Source organism: Phalaenopsis equestris, unplaced genomic scaffold, assembly GCF_001263595.1.
Source record: "Phalaenopsis equestris unplaced genomic scaffold, ASM126359v1 Scaffold000276, whole genome shotgun sequence".
In the NCBI taxonomy this organism is placed as follows: Eukaryota; Viridiplantae; Streptophyta; class Magnoliopsida; order Asparagales; family Orchidaceae; genus Phalaenopsis; species Phalaenopsis equestris.
The window spans coordinates 1,220,540-1,244,074 of record NW_018164718.1 but is presented as its reverse complement, the minus strand read 5'-3'; the positions used below and the strand labels follow the sequence as shown (position 1 = coordinate 1,244,074).

The window sequence follows — 23,535 nt, the reverse complement described above, 5'->3', positions numbered from 1 at the left end:
GTAATTGTTTTTAGTCTTAATAGCATGTTTTTTGGTCATGGAAAAGCAGCTTACCAATGAAAATGTAGCACAATTATGTTCAATCTGGAAGTCCATTTTTAGATTTCAGTTCCCTAATTCATGTACTAAGATTCAGTCTGATACCCCTATGTACAAATTATCGATAATAACTCTTGTTATCCATTTGCTTGTAAAATGCACACAAAAGTCCATGTTATTTGAAATTAAAGGTAAAGAAAACTACTATAATCTCTACATATACTTTGATTTTTTATGAATCTGCTTCTTGAGCGATATCGTATTAGTAGGCGGTTTGGATCAGATACTCATAAATCCACTTTTTATTTTTCATTTTCATTAATGCAAAAATTCAGTTTTAATTTTCTTGTACTCATTTTAGTACCTGAAGCTTAAAGAACACTATACATATAACGTGTCTTTATTTTAACAATGTACAGCAACGAAATTTCTTCCTTAACAGTAGCTAAGAGCCTATAAACATCATTTTTCCTGATGAAATTTTAGGATTACAATCTAGCTAAGATATCACTGCTAAATATTAGCCCTGAGTTGTGAAGTAGTCACTGAAGCTCAGTTTTCTAACATGTGTTTATATTCTCTATATTGAATCCTTGAAGACTAATATGAAGGCCATTATTAGTCAAAGAGATTAGTTGGTAACAGTTAATTAGATTGGAGGTCTCCTTCAATCAGGAAATACCATTTTTTTCCTTTTATTAATTCAATTAACTCAACTCTTGTCAATTGGGGGTACCAACTAGTTCATGGCCTTGAATGTCGTTCTGGGTGGGCATAAGGCCTCAGCCCTTTTCAGCAATTGGTCGTTAAAATCACAAGAATTCCATAATGTTTGAATAATGAAGAACAAAATTGATGAATAGAGGGTACAAAACCAACATGATAGAAATAAAATTGAAGCCACTTTACTTAAACAACCAAGTAATTTTTTATAAATATCGGGGAAGGGTTTGATTTAAGAAGGCGTGGGTTAGAATTCGATCTTGGAAATAGATAGTTAGTGTATAATGAAATAAGAGTTAGAGTATGAAGCTTAGTTACAGTCATTGATCATTTCTAAGCATATTTAGCAGAAGAATATAATTTGCAAAGCAATCATAATTGCAGGGACATGTATCTAGTTATCTCAAATACATTGACAATATGCCTAAATATTTTTTTTGTGTGGTAGATCATTGTTTTGTTACATAAAAGAACTTGATAATTTGGTAAAGTACCTTTTCTAATTGCTACATTCAACCTCAAACATTGATGCTAGACCAAATTGGGTAACTTATGGGATTAGAGAGAAAAAAATACAGTGTAAACATATTAATGCAGTAGAAGTCGGGGAATGTTTTCGTTGGCAGTAGCAGAGAATCTGAATGCTGTTTATGTTTTTCTGTCTCACATCACAGTGAAGTTACTGTGTAAATTTCAATTAGAAAATGGAAAATTTTGGGTTGTTCTGGGTTTCTTTTGTGAACTAGGAAGTTTGAATACTAGTTCGGTCGTGTAGGTTTAGGGGGTGTTGTATGAACCGTTTTCAGCAGGCTAAAAGGATTTTTTACTTAGTTGATCAGTGGCCATTTTGCTACGTAAATTCAAATGAGATTGCTTTAGCTAAGCTTTGGTAGAGAGAATGAGTTGGGAGACTGAGATGATGGAAGATTGGGGGTAGAAGGGAAGATGAAAGAGATGGCTTTTTATCGAGGAAGAGAGGAAGGTAGCCATTTCTTGAGAAAATCATAATTCATACTAATAAAAAGGGAACTTCAACCTCAAGTGAACTTATTTATGGAATAAGGTCTACATTACCAGTTGGCTTAACAATTCATTAGAATATTAACAATATTCGTTGTGTAAATAAGAAAAAATGACAACTATGGCATGAAAGATAAAACGATGTAAGAAATCTACTAAAATATAATAATTTGGCCCTTGATTAGATTGGATGTTTTAGGTTATGCGACTTCATTGATGTCCGACCATCAATTCCCGCATGCTAAATAACTCTCCTTCAAGGAGTTGAAGTGACTCTCAAGCATGTGAATGAAATTGATGTGCAACGCCAGTAAGATAAATGATAGGCAATTTCTCTTTTTTAAATCAAAACTTTATTAGTATCATCTTTTGATGGAGAGTGAATTGATGCCATTACTAGTATAGGGTTTTCTTTAAGAAGTGCACAAGCACTACTTATGAGAAAACCAACAAAAAGGGTGATAATGATAAGGTTTTGATTTGGCAAACAGGTGATACTACTAAACTTTTCAATACTAACTTATATAAAACATGACAAGTAGGACTAGCATTTATATTAAAACACTAAGCAAATACATGCATAATGGGTCGTAGGCTCATAGCTTTCTAAAAGCATATTGTATATCAATAAATACCATGGATTGATGGAACACAAGGAGTATCCCAGACATGTGATAGAGAGGGGAATTTTTCAGGTATATTCGAAGAATTTTCGCATCTACTAAGAATATAAATTCAAAAATCTTCGTTGCCTCACCTCAACTCGGTAAAGGCCTTAATTCCAATTAGTTTGACAAGGATATCAACATGACTTAATGGGCCTTTTAAGTCAGCCTAATTCACCGAAGCCTTGGTGTCGAGTACCAATTTGCTACCAACTGTGAAGTATCAATTGAGCGTGCATCAGGCATAAAGATATCTAAAAAAATCCTAGAATGACGCATTCGTCAGTGGTATAACTATTACTCTAATTCACCTTAGTTCATCAAGCCTTTCATCATCCATTCTCATATCTCCTCAACACGATCAACTACACCAATGGAGGCAATACCTTACTTTAGTCAATATAAGTGTTTTTTCTTTGTGTAGTCATTTTGTATACTTCTTGGGAATCAGTCATCCTCTACTCTATAAAAGGACGAGAGAGGGGAGGGGTGTTGGCTCTCTAGAGTAACCCTTGCTTTTGTTGAGATTATATTTCACTTCTTCCCCTAAGAAAAATAAGAGTTGTCTAGGTGGTGTAAATCCACGAACAATTCACATTCAGGACTACTAGGAAGACCCCCTTGTTGTAGATTAAAAGAGAAAGACTGATTGATCAGAGTAATAAAGATGGCATTGAAGCCACCAAATCACCAACCAATATCATCAAAGTACATCAAATTTTATTAATAATTCTTTCTGTAACTGATGATGGTTGATTCTTTTCTGTGCTTTCTATTTTACTGTTAATTTAGTGCTCATGTTTTTTTTTGCTTTTTCATTATTGTGAAAATTGTGGGCTTTGTTTGTTTTAATATTTCAGTATGTTTTTTGCTTAGTTTTATTTTTATGAACTGTTTGATTGTGACTTATTAACTTTGTTAGTTTCAGGCCGCTTCACTAAATTGTCCTAGGTGTGTATGCTTAGGACTGAAATTTTGGATTTAGTACTCTATGACCTTGAACTATAGAAAATTGAAAAGACATAAAAAGAAGTTAGGAGAGATGACAAACATATTTCAGGAAGAGAATACAATGCACTAAGACCCCATGTCATGACTAAACTGCTTTGGGAACTTTTCAATCTATCGGTAGAAGAGATTCACTTAAGCATCGATAGCCCTGTTGTAGAAGCCAATTCTTGTAAGCTCAAACCTACCATTATTCAGATGATACAAAATAATCATTTTGGGGGATCATCCAGCCCTAACCTACATTTGACTAGCTTCCTTGAACTGTGTGCTACCATTTGATATAAAAAATATCTCTAATGATGCTGTTAGATTTAAAATTTTTCCTTTCTCACTTGGGAAGAAGGCTAAGACGTGGCTCATTTTCTTATTACCAGGATCTATTACCACGTGGAATGAATTTGCTCAAAATTTTCTAGCAAAATGTTTCCCTTCATTCAAAATGACAAAACTTATGAATGATATCACCTCATTTACCCAATTAGATGAAAAATCGATTTATGAAAGTTGAGAGAGATTTAAGGAGCAGCTTAGGAAATGTAATGTCCCTACCACGCCTTGCTAGACTGGCTCATAATTTAAATATTTTATAACGAGCTGGTGGGATTATTGAGGTCCATAATAAATGCTGCACCTGGGGGATCACTCTTGTCTAAGCCATCTGAGGAGGCATATACACCATTTGAGGAGATGACGATAAAATAATTTTTAATATTAATCAGATAGAGTTAACCCTAGGAAGATAGCAGTATGCATGATACAGACATGTTAGTAATTTTAACATCTTAAGTAGTTGCTATCTCTAGGAAGTTGGACAATTTGGGGTTAATTCTACACCAGAATTAACAATAATAAAGGAAAATGCTTATAAACAATGATTTAATTTTAATGTTATGCCTGTAGAATTCATGAATGCTATAACCAATATGTTCAATAACTTGTATTCTAACACCTAGAACCCAGACTGGAAAAATCACACGAACTTTAGCTAGAATAATATAACAATCAATTTGTAGAAACCCAACAGTGGAGTGACAACCAATGTAATAGCTGATTAAGATAATCAGGGTAGTGGCAATCTTAGGCCGACTTACTCACTTGGATTCACTTCAAATTCCAAGTATAAGTAAAAGAAACTATTTTTTTAAGTAGTACTTATCATAGGAAATCAAATACAAAGTCATGTTGCAGCTATTAGGAATGTTGAAACACAACTTGGGCAAATAGTTAACTCATTGAACCAGAGACACCAAGGAACGTTATCGAGTAATATAGAGGTCAATCCAAAGGACAAGAATGTGGAGCATTGCAATGCTATAGGATTGAGGAGTGGGAAGGTGCTTGGGGAACCTAGAGTAGCAAAGTCTGGAATAGAGGAGAGCCTGATAGACTTGTAGAAACACTTAGGATAGAGCATGAGAGACCACCACCACATTTTTCCTAAAAGTTGATTATGTAGAAATTTGATCAATAATTCTCGAAGTTCTTAGAAATGCTTAAGAAGATCATCATTAACATTCTATGTGCTGAAACACTTGAACAAATTACTAGTTATAGAAAATTTATGGAGTTTTTGAACATGAAAGGTAAATTTTCTAATTTCAAAACTGTGGTGTTAATTGAAAATTTTAGTGCTATGATTCAAATAAAACTTTTATAAAAATTGAATGATCCGGGTAGATTTATTATTCCTTATACTACCGGAGATCGATTTAATAGAAATGCGTTATGTGACTTAAGAGCTAGCACAAGCCTAATATTTTTTTCAGTATTTAAAAGACTAAGATTAGTAGAGCTTAAAACTTCCACCATGACTTTTCAATTAGCTGACTGTTCTTTAATTTTTCCAAGGGGGTTATAGAAAACATCCCAGTGAAAGTAGAGAAATTCATCTTTTATGTTGATTTCATCATGTTAGATATGATGAATGATCCTGGGATCCCAATTATTTTCAGACGATCTTTTCTTGCAAGTGGTAGGTTGAACATTGATTTACAAAATAAGACTTAACTATAACAATGTAAAATGAGGAAGTGAATTTTAAATTCATGATCTTATATCACCCCTTACTTATACCTTTAACCAATATTTGAGAGTGGAAGTATAAATGTTACAAGAAATTATAAATGAGAATTCAAAGAAGAAAGATTTAATATTTTAAAAAGAGGAGAATATAAGATCACGACAGAATTTATCAGGAGTGTCTCTAGGATATTTTAAATATTGAACGATAAATCGGGGATTAATAAACTGGATATATTATTCTAGAGAAAAGCTTTGAAATAGTAAATCAAACCTTGTCAGGTTAAGGTCATTAAATCAAGTGCTACTTAGGGAGGTAGCTCAAGTTTTATCTTGCAGTGTGTTTGCATGATCACTTGCTTTATTATGTTTGTGTGTGGTTTGGTCAAGCTAAGAACATTAAACTAAATGCTTATTGAGAGGCAATCCAATTGTTTTATTTTTGTTTGATTTGCTTATATTTATGTTGATTTAGCTTTTGATTTGTAATGTGATGTGTTGTGCTTTGATTGAATGTTTCATGTGAATTGACACGATTGCATACTCAATACATGATTTTTCTGGAATGGGCGCCCCAACGCCACTGCATAGCGCCTAGGCGCTCTACTTCTACAATGGCGGTCCCTATGTTTTCTACCTTAGACATTGTCTCTCTCACGCTCTGTCTTGACGCTTAGGCGCCAATTTGTTTCTAATCCTAGATTAGTTTTAGTGCCTAGGCACTGCACCTGAGCGCTTAGGCGCTTAAACTTTTATTAAGGGTGTGGATTTGTTATCCTCATTTTAAGATCAAAATCACATGCCTGCTGTTTCTTGTCACTCTCTGTCTCTTTGACATTTTAAACTTTTAATATTTACAAAGAGGCATGGGGCATTTGCATAGATTTCACACAATTCTCATGCATTTCCATATCTAATACCTAATATACATATATATACATACATACATACATTTACATACATACATACATACATATATATATATATATATATACATACATACATACATATATATATATATATATATTGTGTAAGGAGAGTGAGAAGAGATCGAGAAGAAATCCATTCTTGGGAAAGTAAGATTTTGTCATCTTGTATCTTTATTTCTACTTTGTACTTTGATTATACTTGATTTGATTGGATTCAATACAAATTATGTTACTGCTTTCAACCATGTTTAACACTTGAGTTTCATTAATTCTTTGAATTTGTTTTCTTAAAATCTTGGGATATTCATGTTAGATTCTTGAACTTTTGAAATCCTGAGTTTATATTTTAACATTTCAATCTTAATTTACATTCAAACTAGTCAATATATATATATATATATATATATATATATATATATATAGAACTCAAATCTTTCTAAACCCTAAACCCTAAACCCTAAACCCTAAACCCTAAACCCTAAACCCTAAACCCTAAACCCTAAACCCTAAACCCTAAACCCTAAACCCTAAACCCTAAACCCTAAACCCTAAACCCTAAACCCTAAACCCTAAACCCTAAACCCTAAACCCTAAACCCTAAACCCTAAACCCTAAATCCTAAACCTATATATATATATATATAAAAACCCTAAACCCTAAACCCTAGAACTCAAATCTTTAACATCACATCAAAAATATCATTATTACTAGATTTTTAATAGTGAAGTACATCTTTTCATGCATAGATTTAAATATTATACTAAATATTAGGAATGTAAATGCATAAAAATTGTGTGGTATGTATGTAAATTTCCCAAGAGGCAAGTTAGTCTTCCATTGTGACAAGGAGTGCTATCCATTAATATCAAGGAATCAAGTTCTGTGATATAATAGGTGTAGAGTGCATTTATCAACCCTTGTCCATGCTGTTCAAATAAGTCACTTCATATCCAAATACACAGCCAATGTACTGTTATAGACCTGTACATGCACACAGTCAATAGGATAGTAATGATTCCTTAATATGATGCACGATATATTTTTGTATGCTTGCTTGTATGAATCGTGTTTACTGTTTATATGTTGTCTTTCAATTCCGCTATATTATTTAAATGCTTTGTCAGAAAATGTAAGAAATATCAACTTTGAGCATGCAAAAAATAGAAGTTATTTTTGTATGTAAATATTCGTAGACTGGATATATGCCCATAATAGTTTTTTGGGGAATGAGTGCATGAATTGATTTAATATCTGAAAATATAATTACTTTTTTTAAAAAAATCAACCAATCTTTGTTTGAACACCAAATTAGTCAAATGCTGAAATATCATGTACATCCAATAACAATTTATTCATCGTAGTATGGATAAATATATATTACTAAAATATCATATCAGTTGGATGTTGAAACAGCTGTAGCTACTCTAGTGCCCACTCGTTTACTGCTCTAATTAGGCAACACCCGTAGATTGTGTCAATTAAGTGACTCGAAGTGGATAAATTTCTTTTATATGATTGGTAGAAATTAATGTTAAGAACTATTTTGCTATTTAACTATGAGCATTAATGTTTTGTGTTGGGACTTGCATGCATTTCACTTGAGACCCAAATTGAAATTGAATTTGACCTTGAGTTTTTTCCTTTGAATATTTCTTATTCAGTGGTGAGGGAAAACTTGAAAAGCAATTCCGCATGTCTTGTGTGGGTTGTGATCTTTTGGTTTGTTATCGTTCAGAAGAGGATTTGGAGCTTGCTAATTACATTTATATTGTTGATGGTGCACTCAGTTCAGTAGCAGCAGAAACAAATCCACAGGTAAGAAATAAACACCATGGCATGAGTTTTTGTCATAAAGATAATTCCTTTGTTTTACATAGAATCCTGGCATTTCTGCATGTCTATTATCTTCTTCATTCTTTGTTAAATAAATGCTTTGTTTGCTTGTGCCTTATTGTAGAGAAGTAAAATTTGAGAATTGTTTAGTGAGTTGAAAACTGTGTATCAACAATAATTTTCAAATGAACTGTATATTCTCTATCTTAATTTCAATCATATTATTTGTGGCCTGTTTATAATACATTAAGGTTTTATTGACAAATTTGTGAAAAATTAGCGAAGTCAGGTAGCTTTGCTTTACCATTCCTTTACTTCTTGGATTTTATGGAACCTAATCAATTTAGGCTTTCCTTGGATCAATGGCTGCTTGCAATTTAAATCTTGCATTGGTTCCAGCATTGACATTATGGCTGGTCACCATTTCGATATCAAAGTGCCACTCAAATCTTCCATCTAATTTGCATGGGCTCTATAAAGTAAAAACCTTTATACATAGGCCTCTTAATAGCGATAAGTGTACGGTAGAGTTGTGCCGGAGGAGATTAGTTACCTCAAATTTCTTCGAAGTTAAATATTTTCCCCTTTCAATGATATTAATATCCATCTCATTCAGAATATATCACCCAACAAATTTGATACTCTGATCCTTCTGATCTCAGCTTGCTGCATCATGCTATCGAAATAAGGCTCATTTCCTTAACTTACAGAGGGGGAGCCTTACGTAGATAGGATCATTACTTGTTGACCACAAGATATCTTCCACCCTGCAACTCAATCAAACATAACAAAAGCAACGGATAACTGATGCATCGTCTGACAACACTGGATTGAAATGTGTAGCATACATTGAAATTGATTTAACATTATTCTTTCATAAAATGGATTCTGCAAACATATCAAGATCAGTAAAATTACTGAGAAAGGGTCCTTGAGGTTGACTCAAACAAATGATGGATTAGAGATGTGACATCGCATAAGATCGGCTTGAAGACCCATCACAAATTATTATCACTCAAATGTTGTTCATCATACATGATAAATCCCATGGTTGTTTTCCGATCGCTGAAATATCTAGAAAAGATACCCCAAATCATTTATTTCATTGAATGAGAGAATGTGAGAGATTTACTTACACAAGCTGGCAAAAAGAAGTTAAGATAAATGAGGGAATTACATAAATACATACATATAATAAAGACTATTAAAGCTTGTTTTTTTAGCTATTATTATTAATCAATTAAAACTTCATGCACCTTGCATCATACATGTCTTTCATTAACACCACACAATGTCCCATCCCATCCCTCTCTATCCCATCTTAAAAAAGGATTGTTTACGTACACATCACAATTCATATGCATTCACATATCTAACCCCTAAACCTTCATATTTATTAATATAATTCGTTAATGTCTCAATCACATAAATATGTATGGATGAAAGCTATATTTCACTTTAAATAAATTAGTATTAGTGACATTATTTACATTTTCTAAATATTTGGACGTTATATAACTAAATATAAAAGTTTAAGTATTAGATATGTAATTATATAAGAATTATGTGGTATGTATGCAAATTCCTTTTAAAAAAATAAATTATAACCGAAACTAATTCTTGTCTACCCCATTAACTTCTTGCTCTGGTGCCAGCCTTCAATAACTCTTGGTCACTTGTGAATTGACTCCTCTTCAAATTCTCTATTCGCAATACCTTTGCAAACTCTCCTCATTATTCTCCTCGGTAGCTCGCTTGAGTTTTTCTATTTCCATTTTGATCCAACGCACATAACCCTTTTCCTCAACTTCTTTTTTTCTGTTTTCTACTCACATTCATCTCACGCCCTGCCAGTCTACTTCTCCTCTCTCATCATCCCCTCTTTTTCTCTTATCCATTTTTGAAACTACCCTTGAGAATCGGACGAAAGATAGAGAGTAGGGAGATAAGAGAGATGAGAAATGCTAGATGGAACGAGAGGGAGTGGGCAAAGCGATTAATTTAGAGATTTTGTTTTTTAAATTGAAGGTAATGGCCCTTCACCTGGGAAAGGAGAGGGAAGAGTACAACCATGACATATGAAGGATGTTTAGTGCATAAAGAGTAGGTGGCAGCAAATAGGGATTTTTGAATTTCCACTTTTTTTTTTCCTTTTAATAATTTTTTAAAAATAATTATATGTATATATACTAAATTAATTTGATAATATTATTATCTCAATTAGCACACACACGCGCGCACGCACACACATAGAGATACATATACATAATTACGTGCATGCATTTTTATATCTCAAACATATTTTATCGCTCGTGCATGTTGAATCTTTTTTCTTATTTTGTATGTATCTCATGCGATAATGTTAAAATTGAAGGCGTATTTCACATGCAGGTTTGAAGTTCTTAATGCATTGAAGGAATTCATTTTGCAAGATGGATGATAACGGATCATTTTTCATTACAAATAAGTTGTTTAAAATTTATCCAATTTGACATTTCATTTAAACATCAGCTATTAAAATTGATTTCGATGAGGATGATTTTGTATTGCTTTTTGGCACGAATGTATGTATTAACAAATGCCCCCTCTGCTCAATCCCCTTAGAATAGACCATATTAATTGTTATCATGAGAATCTAGCGTACATTTAAAATACTAAATTTTCTGTCTTTGTTCTGTTTTTTTTTTGTTTGGCAGAAAGTGCTTAGTTAGAGAAGACTTGTGAATATACCACCTAGTGAGCCTATCGAGAAGCTATTTGGTATGCTGTATGCAGGTGTGATAGGCCATGTATGTCTCCTTATTTGAATATGAGTGTATTGCTATTTCATAGGCTTGAGGAGTGGTTGAGTTCTAAAATTATGGCAGTAATGCTTACCTGAATGGTTAGGGAGGTTGATTATATTGTGGGAGTTGCAAGCCGTGTTAGGATTTTCAATTGTTGGTTTTCATTATGAGGAACACAATTCTCTGATATGCTCCGGAACCAAAAATCTGCAAGCAATAATGACGAAATGACAATAGATGGATGAAGAAATTCAAATGAGGGCTGCTCCTACCAAAAAAAAAAAAATGCAAACAAGCAAGATACAATGATGATCTACTTTTTGAGAGGTAGATCGGCTCTCAACCTTAGACGTCGCTAGGAACATTTCCAAAAGAAGAAAACACAACAACTAACAAAAATATGCATAAGGAAAACAAACCCTAGGTTCCTCTCCTTAATAGAGTCCTCCCATAGCATTTGAAAACTTTCCTTCCAAAACTTTTCCTCTAAATTCCTCTAATTTCTCTTCCTTGAGTATGTGATTATGGCCCTAGTGGACCCCACCCGCTTATTTTCTTCTTTTGCGGCCTGCCTTGACCACTCCGTCTCTTCACTCTGCAATGACCGGCTCGCCTGCGGTCCGACTGGGTTGCTTTCAGCTTGTCCAGGATGGACTTGCTCAAGTCTGGGCATAACACTACTCCCCTTCCAAAAAGTATCTTGTCTTCAAGGTGGAAGGATGGAAACTGCTTGTGAATCATCTCATAAAACTTCCATGTTACTTCATAGTCTGACAGTCTTTTCCACTTAACCAATACTTAATTTGCTCCCCTATTCCTTGGTGCACTCTTTCGATTTCTAATGGCTCCAAAATCTCCAGTTCCTCCATTAGCGTCGGCGGTAGTGTAGACGAGAGTGCATGATCTCCAATCTTACAGCTTTGACACTTGGAAGATCGGGTGTAGTGCAGATGACAGTAGTAACCTTAAACGATAAGTCACTGCTCCGATCCGTGCAATCACCTCATATGGTCCAAAGTATCGCGATGAAAGTTTTTTTCTCCTCCTAGCCAATGTCTTCTATCAATAGAGTTTCAACTTCAAGTAAACCATGTCTTCTGGTTCAAACTGCACCTCACCATGTCTTCTGGTTCAAATTGCACCTCTCTCTTGTGTTCATTTGCTTTCCTCTTCATGATTTGTTGAGCTCTTAATGAATGCCCCTCGAGCTCTGCTAGTATCCTGTCCCTCTCCTTCAAGTACTGATTGACATTGGATATCGGTGTAGCGTTATGCCCATAATGTATCAAGTGAGGTGGATATTGCCTATATAATATCTTGAAAAGGGTGGTCTGTGCTGCGGTGTGATACGAAGTATTATACCGATATTTGGCCCACGCAATCCAATTGACTCATAGCTTCAGCTTATTAGATACAAAACAATGCTGGTATGTCTCCACTCTGCTGTTGACCACCTCTGTCTGCCCATCGGTCTGGGGATAATATGCGGTGCTCTTCTTAAGGGCTGTTTCTTGCAACCTGAATAGCTCCTTCCAGAAGTGGCTGAGGAACATATTGTCCCTATCCAACACTATTGATTCTGGCACTCCGTGCAAACAAAACGCCTCCCAGATAAATACCACGACGACTGAGACCATAGTGTAGTGATGTCGTAAGAGAATAAAATGTGTATACTTACTCAGATGATCTACGACCACCATGATCACCATGAACCCTTCTGACCGTGGCAACCCATCGATAAAATTTATCATCACTTTTTCCCAAACCTTTCTTGAATGGTTGTACTAAATCTCCTGGGGTTGTGATCAAGTACTTTTGTCGCTCACATACATCGCATTTTGCCACCATATCCTCGACGTCTCTACGCATCCCCACCTAATAAAGTTCTGCCGCTATACGACCGTAGGTCTTCTGTACCCTTGAGTGTCACCCGATCACACTGCCATGAAACTATTGTAGCAATCTGAGAATAAATTTGCTCATTGTGGTGCAGCTGCTGCTCAACGCATATCCTGGATGACTGTTCGGGTCATATAGTAGTTCAAATCTTCTCTTCCTCAACTCCTTATCTCATTTGCTCTCTTGCTTCAAGGCTTCTCAATCGAGGACCAAGTTTGCCGATAGGGTCGTCGTCAGCTTCCTTATTCTTCAATCATAACCGATACTGAATCTCGAAATCATACCCCAGTAGCTTAGATAGCCATCTTTGATGCTCCTCAGTCACCATCCACTGCTCTAGAAGATATTTTAAACTCATCTGATCTATCCTGACCAGAAAATGTCATCCCAACAGGTAGGTTCATCACTTTTGAATGACCAAGATAATCGCCATCAATTCCCGTTCATATGCTGACTTTAGCCTCACTTGGGTCGTAGGAACCTGGTTGAAGTAGACAATCAATTACTGATCCTTCATGATCACTGCTCCTAATCCGTACCCTGACGCATCCGTTTCCACCACAAATTGTTTACTGAAATTTGAAAGTGCTAATACCAGGATGTTGATCATGGCCCTCTTTAGACGTTCAAATGCCTGTGTTGTTGCTTCCTCCCATTTGAAATTGTCTTTCTTCAACTGCTTGTTAGTAACCATGCCATCGTGCCATATTCTCTCACGAACTTCCGGTAGTAGCCGGTGAGATCTAAAAAATCCTCTCAACTCCTTCAAACTCCTCAGTAAGGGCCAATCCACCATTGCATTGATCTTAGACTGATCTACTGCTACCCCTGTTTCGGTCACCACATGTCTTGGTACTCCACTCGCAACTGTGCAAAAGAACATTTATTCAAGTTGACATACAACTGATGCTCCCTCGACGTTTCCAGTACTGTCCTTAGGTGCTCCATATGCTCTGTCTTTGTACGACTGTAGACCAGAATGCCATCAAAGAAAATTAGGACAAATTTTCAGAGGTAAGGTTGAAAAAACCTGCTTATGAGGGACTGGAATGTCTGGGGCGTTAGTGAGACCAAACAACATCACTAAGAACTCCTAATGTCCTTCATGCATCCTAAACGTTGTCTTGTGCACATCCGCTAGATTTATCCTGACCTAGTGATATCCCAACTTAAGATCAATTTTTGAGAAAATGACTGCCCAATAAATTAATCTCATCCAGTAACTCATCAATCACAAGAATAGGAAAATTGTCAAACATCATCTTCTTGTTCAAAGCCCGATAGTCCACGTAGAATCTGCAACTACCATTTTTTTCTTCACCAATAGGATGAGATTGGAAAAAGGGCTCACACTTGGCCTGATAATCTCTGCCTCGAGCATCTCTTAGATCAGCTTCTCTATTTCATCCTTCTGAATCTGTTGGTACCTGTATGGTCTGACACAGATGGGGGAAACACCCTCTTTCAATGTAATAGCATGCTCGTGCTCCCTTGTGAGAGGTAACCCGTTTGATTATTGGACGACATCCGTAAACTGCTGTAGGAGCTGTTAGGCCCCTTCAAGAAACTCTGCTAACTTTGAATCTTGAACCTCTTCAATACCCTGCAACTCTATCAAGTAGCCCAGTCCTGCTTTCAAAATCGACTTGACCATGGTTTTGAGCGACACAATAGTTTTGCATAAACTAACATCTCCCCTCAACCTCACTTTCCTACCCTCCACTTGAAATTCCATCGTCAAGGACTTCCAATCCACCTCCTCTCCCCAAGTGTTCACAGCCACTTCATCTCCAAAATCATATTTTTGCTGCCCAAATTTAAGAGAAGTCCGCCACTACTTGCAAGTCATGTAGTGTCAGAACTAAACCCTTGTAAATTCCTCCATTGTTCTGCACCTTCCTTGTACCCATCATGACGGCTAAGCTCCCTGTAGTCACCAACTTCAACCCTAGCTTCTTCATGACCTGATTTGAGATAAAGTTATGTGTGGCCCACTATCCACCAACGCTTCAATTGGGTGTTCTCCGATCCAACCCCTCACCTTCATGGTGTGATTTGGAGTAAATCCCATCACCGAATTGAGGAACACCACCACATCCAAATGCGCTTGCTCCTTCATTGCCTACTCTAATTCCTCACTCTTTGCATCCTCTTGAACTAAAAAGAATCTGAAGGGCGCGCTCCTTGCAGCAGTGTCCTAGGGCATATTTCTCATCACAGCAGGAACACATTTACTTTGCTCTTTTATTTTGTATTTCTGCATCTGTGAGGTGCTTGAAATTACTCCCAGGATATGTTTTGTATTCTTTTCTTTCGGCATCTCTTTCTGAAATTACACTGTCTGGTCCTTGGTGTCATGGCTGCCCAGGTGCTCTTATAGAATCCTCCGGTGTTGTCTTCTTTGCTGGTCTCCCTCGCCTGTTTCTGATCCTCCATCATCTGGGTGTGCTTTATCATTCCCCTCAATCCATGTGGTCTCAAGGGCGGATCGTTGTTTGGTCCTTGGTGTCATGGCTGCCAAGGTGCTCTTGTAGAATTCTCCGGTGTTGTTTTCTTTGCTGGTATCCTTCACATGTTTCTGATCCTCCATCATCTGGGTGTGTTCTATCATTCACATGGTAAAAATAACCCCTCAACTTCTCTGACAAGAGCTCGAATTCTCCCGATATTCCGTAACCGTCCCCTCCCGAGTCAGAGCATAGAATTGCTCATGTAGGTCTCCTTCCCAAATGACTGGAAAATGCTCCAATATGCAATCCTTAAACTCCTCTCATGAGTGCATCAGATATCTTGCGTCCATCCACTGAAATCACGCTAAAGCCTTCCCCTCCAAATATAATCTCACTGCCATGAGCTTCTCTTCCTCAGTTAACCCATTGATTACAAAGTACCACTTCACCTGATACACTCACCCATGTGCATCCTCCACTTCGAAGATTGATGTCTTCTGTTTTCTATCCCTTGCATTTTCACCCCAACTTCCTTTTTCTCCGATATTTCCCCCCATATATCTAGGGAGAAACTCCCTCATCCGGTCATAGGCATACCCAACTCTTGAATCTCTCTTTCCTTCATCGTTCTTTTCCGTGCCCCTTACACTATCCCTCCAATTTTTGGCCATACCCCTCCGTCAGAAGTCTCCACTCCCTCTCCTCTTGGAGTCCTAGGGGGATGCTCTTGTTGGTAGATGATGTCTTCTTCGTTGTCTTCTCGCTATCTCCTTCCCTTTTGACTTGACAAAGGATTCCCTGATCAATCCTTGGTTAGGGTTTACAACTGGAGCAATCGAGACGGCCTTAGATTGCATTTTCATGAGCTTTTTCATCATCTCACACATTTTTCCTATGCTTTCGAATCCATCATCCATTCGACTTTCAATGAAAGAGAACCTGTCCTCCATGATGGCGGACTCTCTTCCATTCCCGATCTGATTTGCCCTATCTCTCCTTCTAGCACATCCACTTTCTTTGCTTCTATCCCACCAAGATCTATGCTGTGATATCAATTCGATTCGCTCCGGAACCAAAAATTCAGCAAGCAATAATGACGAAAAAATAATAGATAGATGGAGAAAGTCAAATGAGGGCTGCCCTTATAAAAAAATAAATGCAAATAACAAGATGATTTACTGTTTGAGAAGTAGATCGACTCTCTCACAATCCTAGACGTCGCTAGGAACACCCTCAAAAAACAAAAACACAACAGTCAACAAAAACATGCATAAAGAGAAGAAACCCTAGGTTCCTCCCCTTAATAAAATCCTCCCACACTATTTGAAAACTTTACTTCCAAAATTTCCCACCAAATTTTCCTAATTTCTTCTCCTAGAGCATGTGATTATGAACTTAGTGGATCCCACCCGCTAGTTTCCTTCTTCTGTGGCCCGTCTTGACTGTTTCGCCTCTTCACACGGCAAAGATCGGCCCACCTGCGGGCCGGCTGGGTTGCTTTCGGCTGATCCAGGAAGGACCTGCTCAAGTCTAGGCGTAACATTCTCCTAATTAGGACCTCTTTCATTAAAAACATTTTGTTGATGGAAATAGAAGTGATAGGTTGATTTTATTGCCAGCCTATCTTAAAATTTTGAGTCAGTATTGTCGAGCATGCATGACAGTAGGCTTATTGGCAGTCCTGCTACAATTCTCATGAACGCTTGTTCTCACAAAGCTTATTTTTGCATACTATATTGTTGAATGATCATTTTGAGTTGGTTTTGTTGTATGACAGTTCATTATTTGAAGAGAATGACCAATATGATGCATGGGTATGGATGAGAATTTATTTCTAGCATGTTTTTTTACAAAGAGGGTGAGAGATATATATATATATATATAAACTAGTTAAGTAAAGAGATAAGAAAAATAAAGATTTAGTTCAAATAAAATATCTTAACGATGTAAATAAAATAACTTTTCGTAGATGAGGATATTCAACATATGTGGGTTAGATATTTGATAAATTTTTAAATGAAGATTGTGAAAATATGATCGATTTTAGTGATCTTAATTTCAATAATAATAATTTTTTTTTTTAATTTTCACAGTTACATCAATAAAACAGAAGCTGAGAATGCTTTAAAGAAAATAAAATGTGAAAAAATAGTAGGATTTGATGATATTCCTATAGAAATGTGAAAATATTTAAGAGATATTGGAATTTTTTGGCTTACTAGAATTTTAGTATTATTTTAAAAGCTAAAAAGATGCCTGACAAGTGAAATAGTCTATTGGTCTTTATTTTTAAGAATAAAGGAGATGTACAATAGTCTACAAATTATAGAGGAATTGAAATAGTGTGTCATGCATTAAAGTTATGGGAGGGAGTAATTGAACATAGATTATGACGTGATATAAAAAATTTTCAAAATCAGTTTTGATTCATGTTGAGTAAGTCTACGATGGAAGCTATATATTTATTAAAAGGTTTGGTGGAGATGTATAAATAGAGTAAGGAAGATCTACATATGTTTTTTATTAATTTAGGAAAACTTTATGATAAGATTCTAAGAGAAGTACTTTAGAAAGTTTTAAAAAAGAAAGGTGTTGATATTGCTTATATTCAAGTCATTAAAGATATGTATGCTAGAGCTATTACTTGTGTTCAAACACAAGGAGAACTAAACAAGCATTTTCCTATTTCAATTGGATTACATTAGGGATCAGCTTTAAGCCCATATCTTTTTGCCTTAGTTATAGATGTTCTTACTAGTCATTTATAGGAAGATGTACCTTGGGGTATAGTTTTCGCTCATGATATCCTTTATGTGGATAAAACTAGAGAGAGTTTAGGAAAAATTTGAAAAATGGAGGTCAATTTTGGATTCTAAAGGCTTTCATTTAAGTAGATCTAAAACTAAATAAAACTAAATGCATGTACTAAATGCATGTAATGTAATTTTAGTAGTAGTAGATCTAGTGGTGGGGTTATAACAATGGGTGATGAAGTCATTAAAAGGAGTGAACGTTTTAGATATCTCGCGTCTATTATTCGAAATGATTGTGATATAGATGGGGATGTTATTAGTAGAATTCAAGTTGGATGGTTGAAGTGAAGGAATGCATCGGGCTATTGTGTAATAAAAAATTACCGCTTAAACTTAGAGAAAAATTTATAAGATGATGGTGAGACATGCAATGCTTGATGGCGTAGAATGTTGGCTTGTAAAATAGCAACATAAATTAAGTGTTGTTGAGATGAGAATGTTCAATTGAATTAAGGGCTTTACACTTAGAGAAAAAAATGCAAAAAGAATATGTCCATGAAAGGGTTGGACTAGCACTAGTGGGAGACAAGATTAGAGTGATTCACCTTAGATGATTCGTCACATTAAACATCGACCATCTAATGACCCAGTTAGGAGAGTAGTTGTTTTAGATTTGACTTATTTTAAGAAAGATAGAGGTAAATCTAAAAAGACTTGTACTTTTATAAAAAAGTGACTTCAATTTATTAGAATTAAATGAAAATATCACTCTTGGACACAATGGAGAAAAATGATTTATATAGTTGACCCCACTTAGTGAGATAAAATGCTTGTTGTTGTTTGTTGCATGATTCTTAGCTACCTGGCTATGCACATTTGTGCTTTCTATTACAGATAAATTCATGCAATATAGTATCTTGGTTAGCCGTTGATATAAAGAAAGAGAGAGTAAATGATGAATTTTGGATGGTAGTAGTCAATGAAATTTGGCTAATCTTTGGAACATTAATGGGACTATCGAATATTGTGAGAAGGAAGTGATGTTCACCAATGAATGAGGTTGACGAGATAGGAAGCGGATACTGAAGTTGGGAGTTTGTTGTAATGTAGAAGGTGGAGCCTGGCTTGACAGCTCTGGGAGGAGCAGTTGTAGTTGAGGAATAATTGTAGATAAGTCAAGCAGTGGCGATTAGCACTGGAGTAAAGGTGATGAGTTTGTTGATCGGTGAATGACTGACATATGAGGAGCTTTTGGGTTGAGTGTCATCGTTGGTAAGGTTGACACATCAACATTGTGGGTAAGGTTGACGACTGGTAAGAAAAAGCATGCTTTAAAAAACAATAATTTGATGAGGGGATAGATTAAGAGAGAGAAAATCATTAAGACATGTCAATTTGAGGGAGACGTGAATGTGCAAGTTGATTGGAGCCAGTAGGAGTTAGCAAGTGTTGTGATGCGAGGTAGAATGTGATTGCGTCATAGGAGATGGGGACAGAATGAGATCTTATGAGCTTGAGAACAAAAGAGATGGGCATCAGAGTGCTTGATCTCGGATGATGCAAGAGCAAGAGGGAGAGTCGCGGATTAGCTTGTGATCATAAAGAGTGAGTGAGTGCAAGAGTTTTAAGTCGACAACAGATGGACTCGAGCCTTGAAGAGTTGAGAGGAAGTATTGAAAATGAGAGAGACAAGTAGTGAGGAAGAGAATTAGAGGAAGATGGCTAAGGGATTTGCTTAAAGATTTTTTTATTTTACTATTTTAAATAAGGCTATAACCCTTCATGTGGGAGAGGAAAGGGAGGATTGACTATATGAAAGAGCAGCTTTTGGAAGCAGGGATATGGGAGGTTATTTAGTGTAATTGGGAGTGGGTGATTCTTTTAAATAATTATATGTGTATATAATAAACTAAATTGATATTATTATGATCATAATAATACTCTCTATATGTAAATAAATGGGAACTTTCAATTATTTAACACATTTTTAAATGAAATCATACTTCTAAATATACATATGTATAGAAATAAAATTATTTGTTTCACGGAATGTTTAAATATATACCACTCAATTCTTATGTATTTTTATATCTCACACATATGGTTTGATATTTAAACTTATAACACTTTATTGTCATAATCACATCAAAGTTTGTGCATGAAAAAGTGTATTTCACTCTAAAAAAAAGTAATAGTTACTTTTGATGTGATGTTAAAGGTTTGAGTGTTATGTATAATAACTGAATTTTAAATAAATAAATAAATAAATAATAATAAATAGAGTAGCTGTAGGGATACACCCCTCTTCGTTTACTACATAAGAGGCAGACCCCCTTCCAAATTATCGTAATTGAGAGACGAGGCAATAACAGATGGAAGGAGAAAAATCGCGCGTATTGTCCTATGTCGAGCCCTAGCCGATTGAAGTTGAGAAGGAACGTGAAAGCCGTGGCTTCGTGCACAGGTCCATGCGAAGGAGAGGAAGGAAGAAGTAGTATAAGAAGGAGAAGTCAAAGGAGGAAGTTGCAGCTACTGTGCAGTGTCGAGCCGTGCGAAGGAAGAGAAGCGGGGAGGAGAGGAAAGAGGCGACCTTGAGGGCTTACGTAGATTGAGCCACAATCAAAGATGCATCGCCTTCACATGAGGAGGAAGAAGAGATGAGATTGAAGAAGAGGGAAGAGAAGATCTACGGTACTCGTGTGCGGGAAGAAGACGAGAAGAAGCTCACCCTCGGCAGGACGAAGGCGGTGAGTACTTGCGGGACCCAAGAGGAGGAAGAAGGGTTGTCGTGCCATCTTCACATGCAGAGGAGGGAGGAGGTGGTTTCGGCGTTGTAGTCTCGCAATCGAAAGCAGTGGAGAAGAGGAGACATGCGGCTTTGTTGAGAGGAGGAGAGCTCGCGAGCTACAGTGTATGGGTTCAAAGCTTCGGTAAGTATCCGATACTTTTAAGTTTTAATTGTATAAATTTAATTAATTAAATATATTATAATATTAACAATAAAAGTTTATGAATTTAAAACATACATTGTTAGTGGAAAATTGTGTGGGAAGGACTATCGAGTCCCACAATTATTGATAAGGTAAGCTTGGGTTATATTAATTTAATTAGTGACATCTATATGCATGTTTGAAGTCTATCTCGTAAGTGTTAATAATAAATGTATTTGAAATCAGGAAGTACTTGAGGTGAGAGAGATATAGTTTTGAGATTGAAGAGAAAAAGAGAAGACTTTGCAAGGAAGCAAGCCAAATTTTAAGGTAAGGAATTGTCTAATTTATTTATATGTATTAATTTAATGACATGTCAATAGATATATTTAACCTATTTTAGATGAGATTATTTTAATTATATGCATATTTAATTAATAGGTGATAGTCAAAGAAGTGAACCTAGGAATTAAACTTTTGCAGTAGTACTTTAAGGCTAAGGTGAGTAATTATTTTATTTTATGTATTAAATTAATATTTTATTAAATGGTTTAGAATAAATTTTTCATTCATGTCAGGTAATTTGAAAGTCTGAAATAGTATCACAAATGAGAGGAAAATGATTGAGATATGAAAGTTCATTTTTAAAGGATTTTAATTGATCTGAAATATTAAGTAAAAGTTTAAGTCATACAGGATTATTCTCAGATGGTAATGATAGGGGATGTGATGTACCTGTGCGTGTTAAAGAAAATGATAAAAGTGTACATTCGGGTGCAATTTTTGAGGATACCTATGGGTGCAATTTTTTAGGGTACCTTTGGGTACATTTTTAAGGATTCATTCGGGTATGACGATAATCCTGTTATGACTCTTTAAGAGGTATAAAACAATAAATATTTAAAGTGGAATGAGAAGGGATAAACTTAAATTGAATATTTAAAGTTTTATAAAGAAATGAATAACATTTTTTTTTGGAGAGTCGTGCATAGCATTAACATAATAATTTAATTCATATTAAGATTATAATTGCTTACTAAGTCAAACTTACTGTTCATTTTAATTATCTCTTTCAGGAAAAGAACAACTTAGGTTGATATGTTTGGTGTGGGAGATTTTATTTATATGAGGACTTCAACTGATAAGTACTAGTTTATGATGCTTTTATAGTTTCTTTTTGCACCATATCTTTTGTATAGTGATATATTGTTGTGTATATTGAGATTTTATTTGCAAATTGTTTCTGTTAATGTTGGATGATTTAAATTTTCTTATATGAAATTGTGGAATACTTAGTGGCTCTTTTATATATCGGATGATTTTATAAATCTATGGATAATTATTTAAATGTTTTCATCGTCCAACTGCAGTTTTTGATTTGGTTAATTTTAAGCTATCATACATTGTGCATGTAAATATCAAAGTTTAGGTGTTAGATATGTGAATGTATAACAATTGTGTGGTGTGTATATACATCCCATTTTTTTATTGTTCATTGTTCTCTTTATATATATATATATATATATATATTGAAAAAGCCCAAGAACAAATATATAATACAGAAAAGATACAAAATGGTTATATGAGAGGGCCTAAAAAACACCCAACTTATACAATACAACACACACAAAACTTAAATAAAACAAAGATACATAAAGAAAAAAAATCAAAAGTCACAAAAGGGCACAAAAGTACTAGGGACGTCCCACTTTAGTCCTGCCTCGAGTTCTCGGAAGTGAGCTGGTTAACAAATTTATAAGGTCAGTACCATTGCCCGTAGTAACCAAAGTATCAGTAACCAAAGTATCATCCATTTCCATTAGATTCCTGAGCTCGAGTAGATCTTCATTCTTCTTCTTCCTCCTGGATGTGTAGACCTGTCATTCGTCATCTAATGATTGACTCATCTGATCATTAGATTCCAAAGGTGGTCGAACATGTGTAGGTCGTTGCACATCATGATCCTCATGAACCTGAGTAACATTAACATCTTTCTGGACCTGATGAGGCGGTGGTGAAGCAGTAGAAATATTTCTATCTGTATTATCGACGATAGGTTCTTTGGCAGGCGGTGTCTAAAGAATCTCCCTCTCCCCCATGATAGGAGGTTCCAAAGACTGCGGAGCTACAATTGTGGGTTGAATGGTTGTCATATTGTCTACGGGGATATTGGCGTCTTCTGGGGTATCATTCTGATGATCAATAGTGTAAAAAACTTGGTGTTGATCTGGATGAGATGTAATCTCAGCCTTTAGCGGAGCACTTTACTTTTTTGGTCTGAGGTGGGGGTGTAGATGGTGACATTGAGAACTGGAGTGGCCGAACATACGACGGTTCGAACAATACGACGGAAAATGCTTGATCTCTACCTTCTGCCAATATCCATGGTCCTGTGTGCCCAACCAGATTTCCTCAGAAGCAGGTGAAGTGATGTCTCATTCAACAAGTACTCTGACTTCAGATGGACGAGAAAGATTG

The 23,535-nt window shown here is 35.7% G+C and overlaps 1 protein-coding gene across 2 annotated transcripts in view; it reads left to right on the top strand.

The window, feature by feature from the left end:
• LOC110024843 (UPF0235 protein At5g63440) overlaps positions 1 to 23,535 on the top strand; it is a 39,918-nt gene that overhangs the window by 5,207 nt on the left and 11,176 nt on the right. For both annotated transcript variants that reach the window (XM_020725017.1, XM_020725018.1), the window contains exon 3: positions 8,068 to 8,221. In XM_020725017.1, coding sequence (XP_020580676.1) covers positions 8,068 to 8,221 — 154 coding nt within the window. The remainder of the gene's footprint in view (positions 1 to 8,067; positions 8,222 to 23,535) is intronic.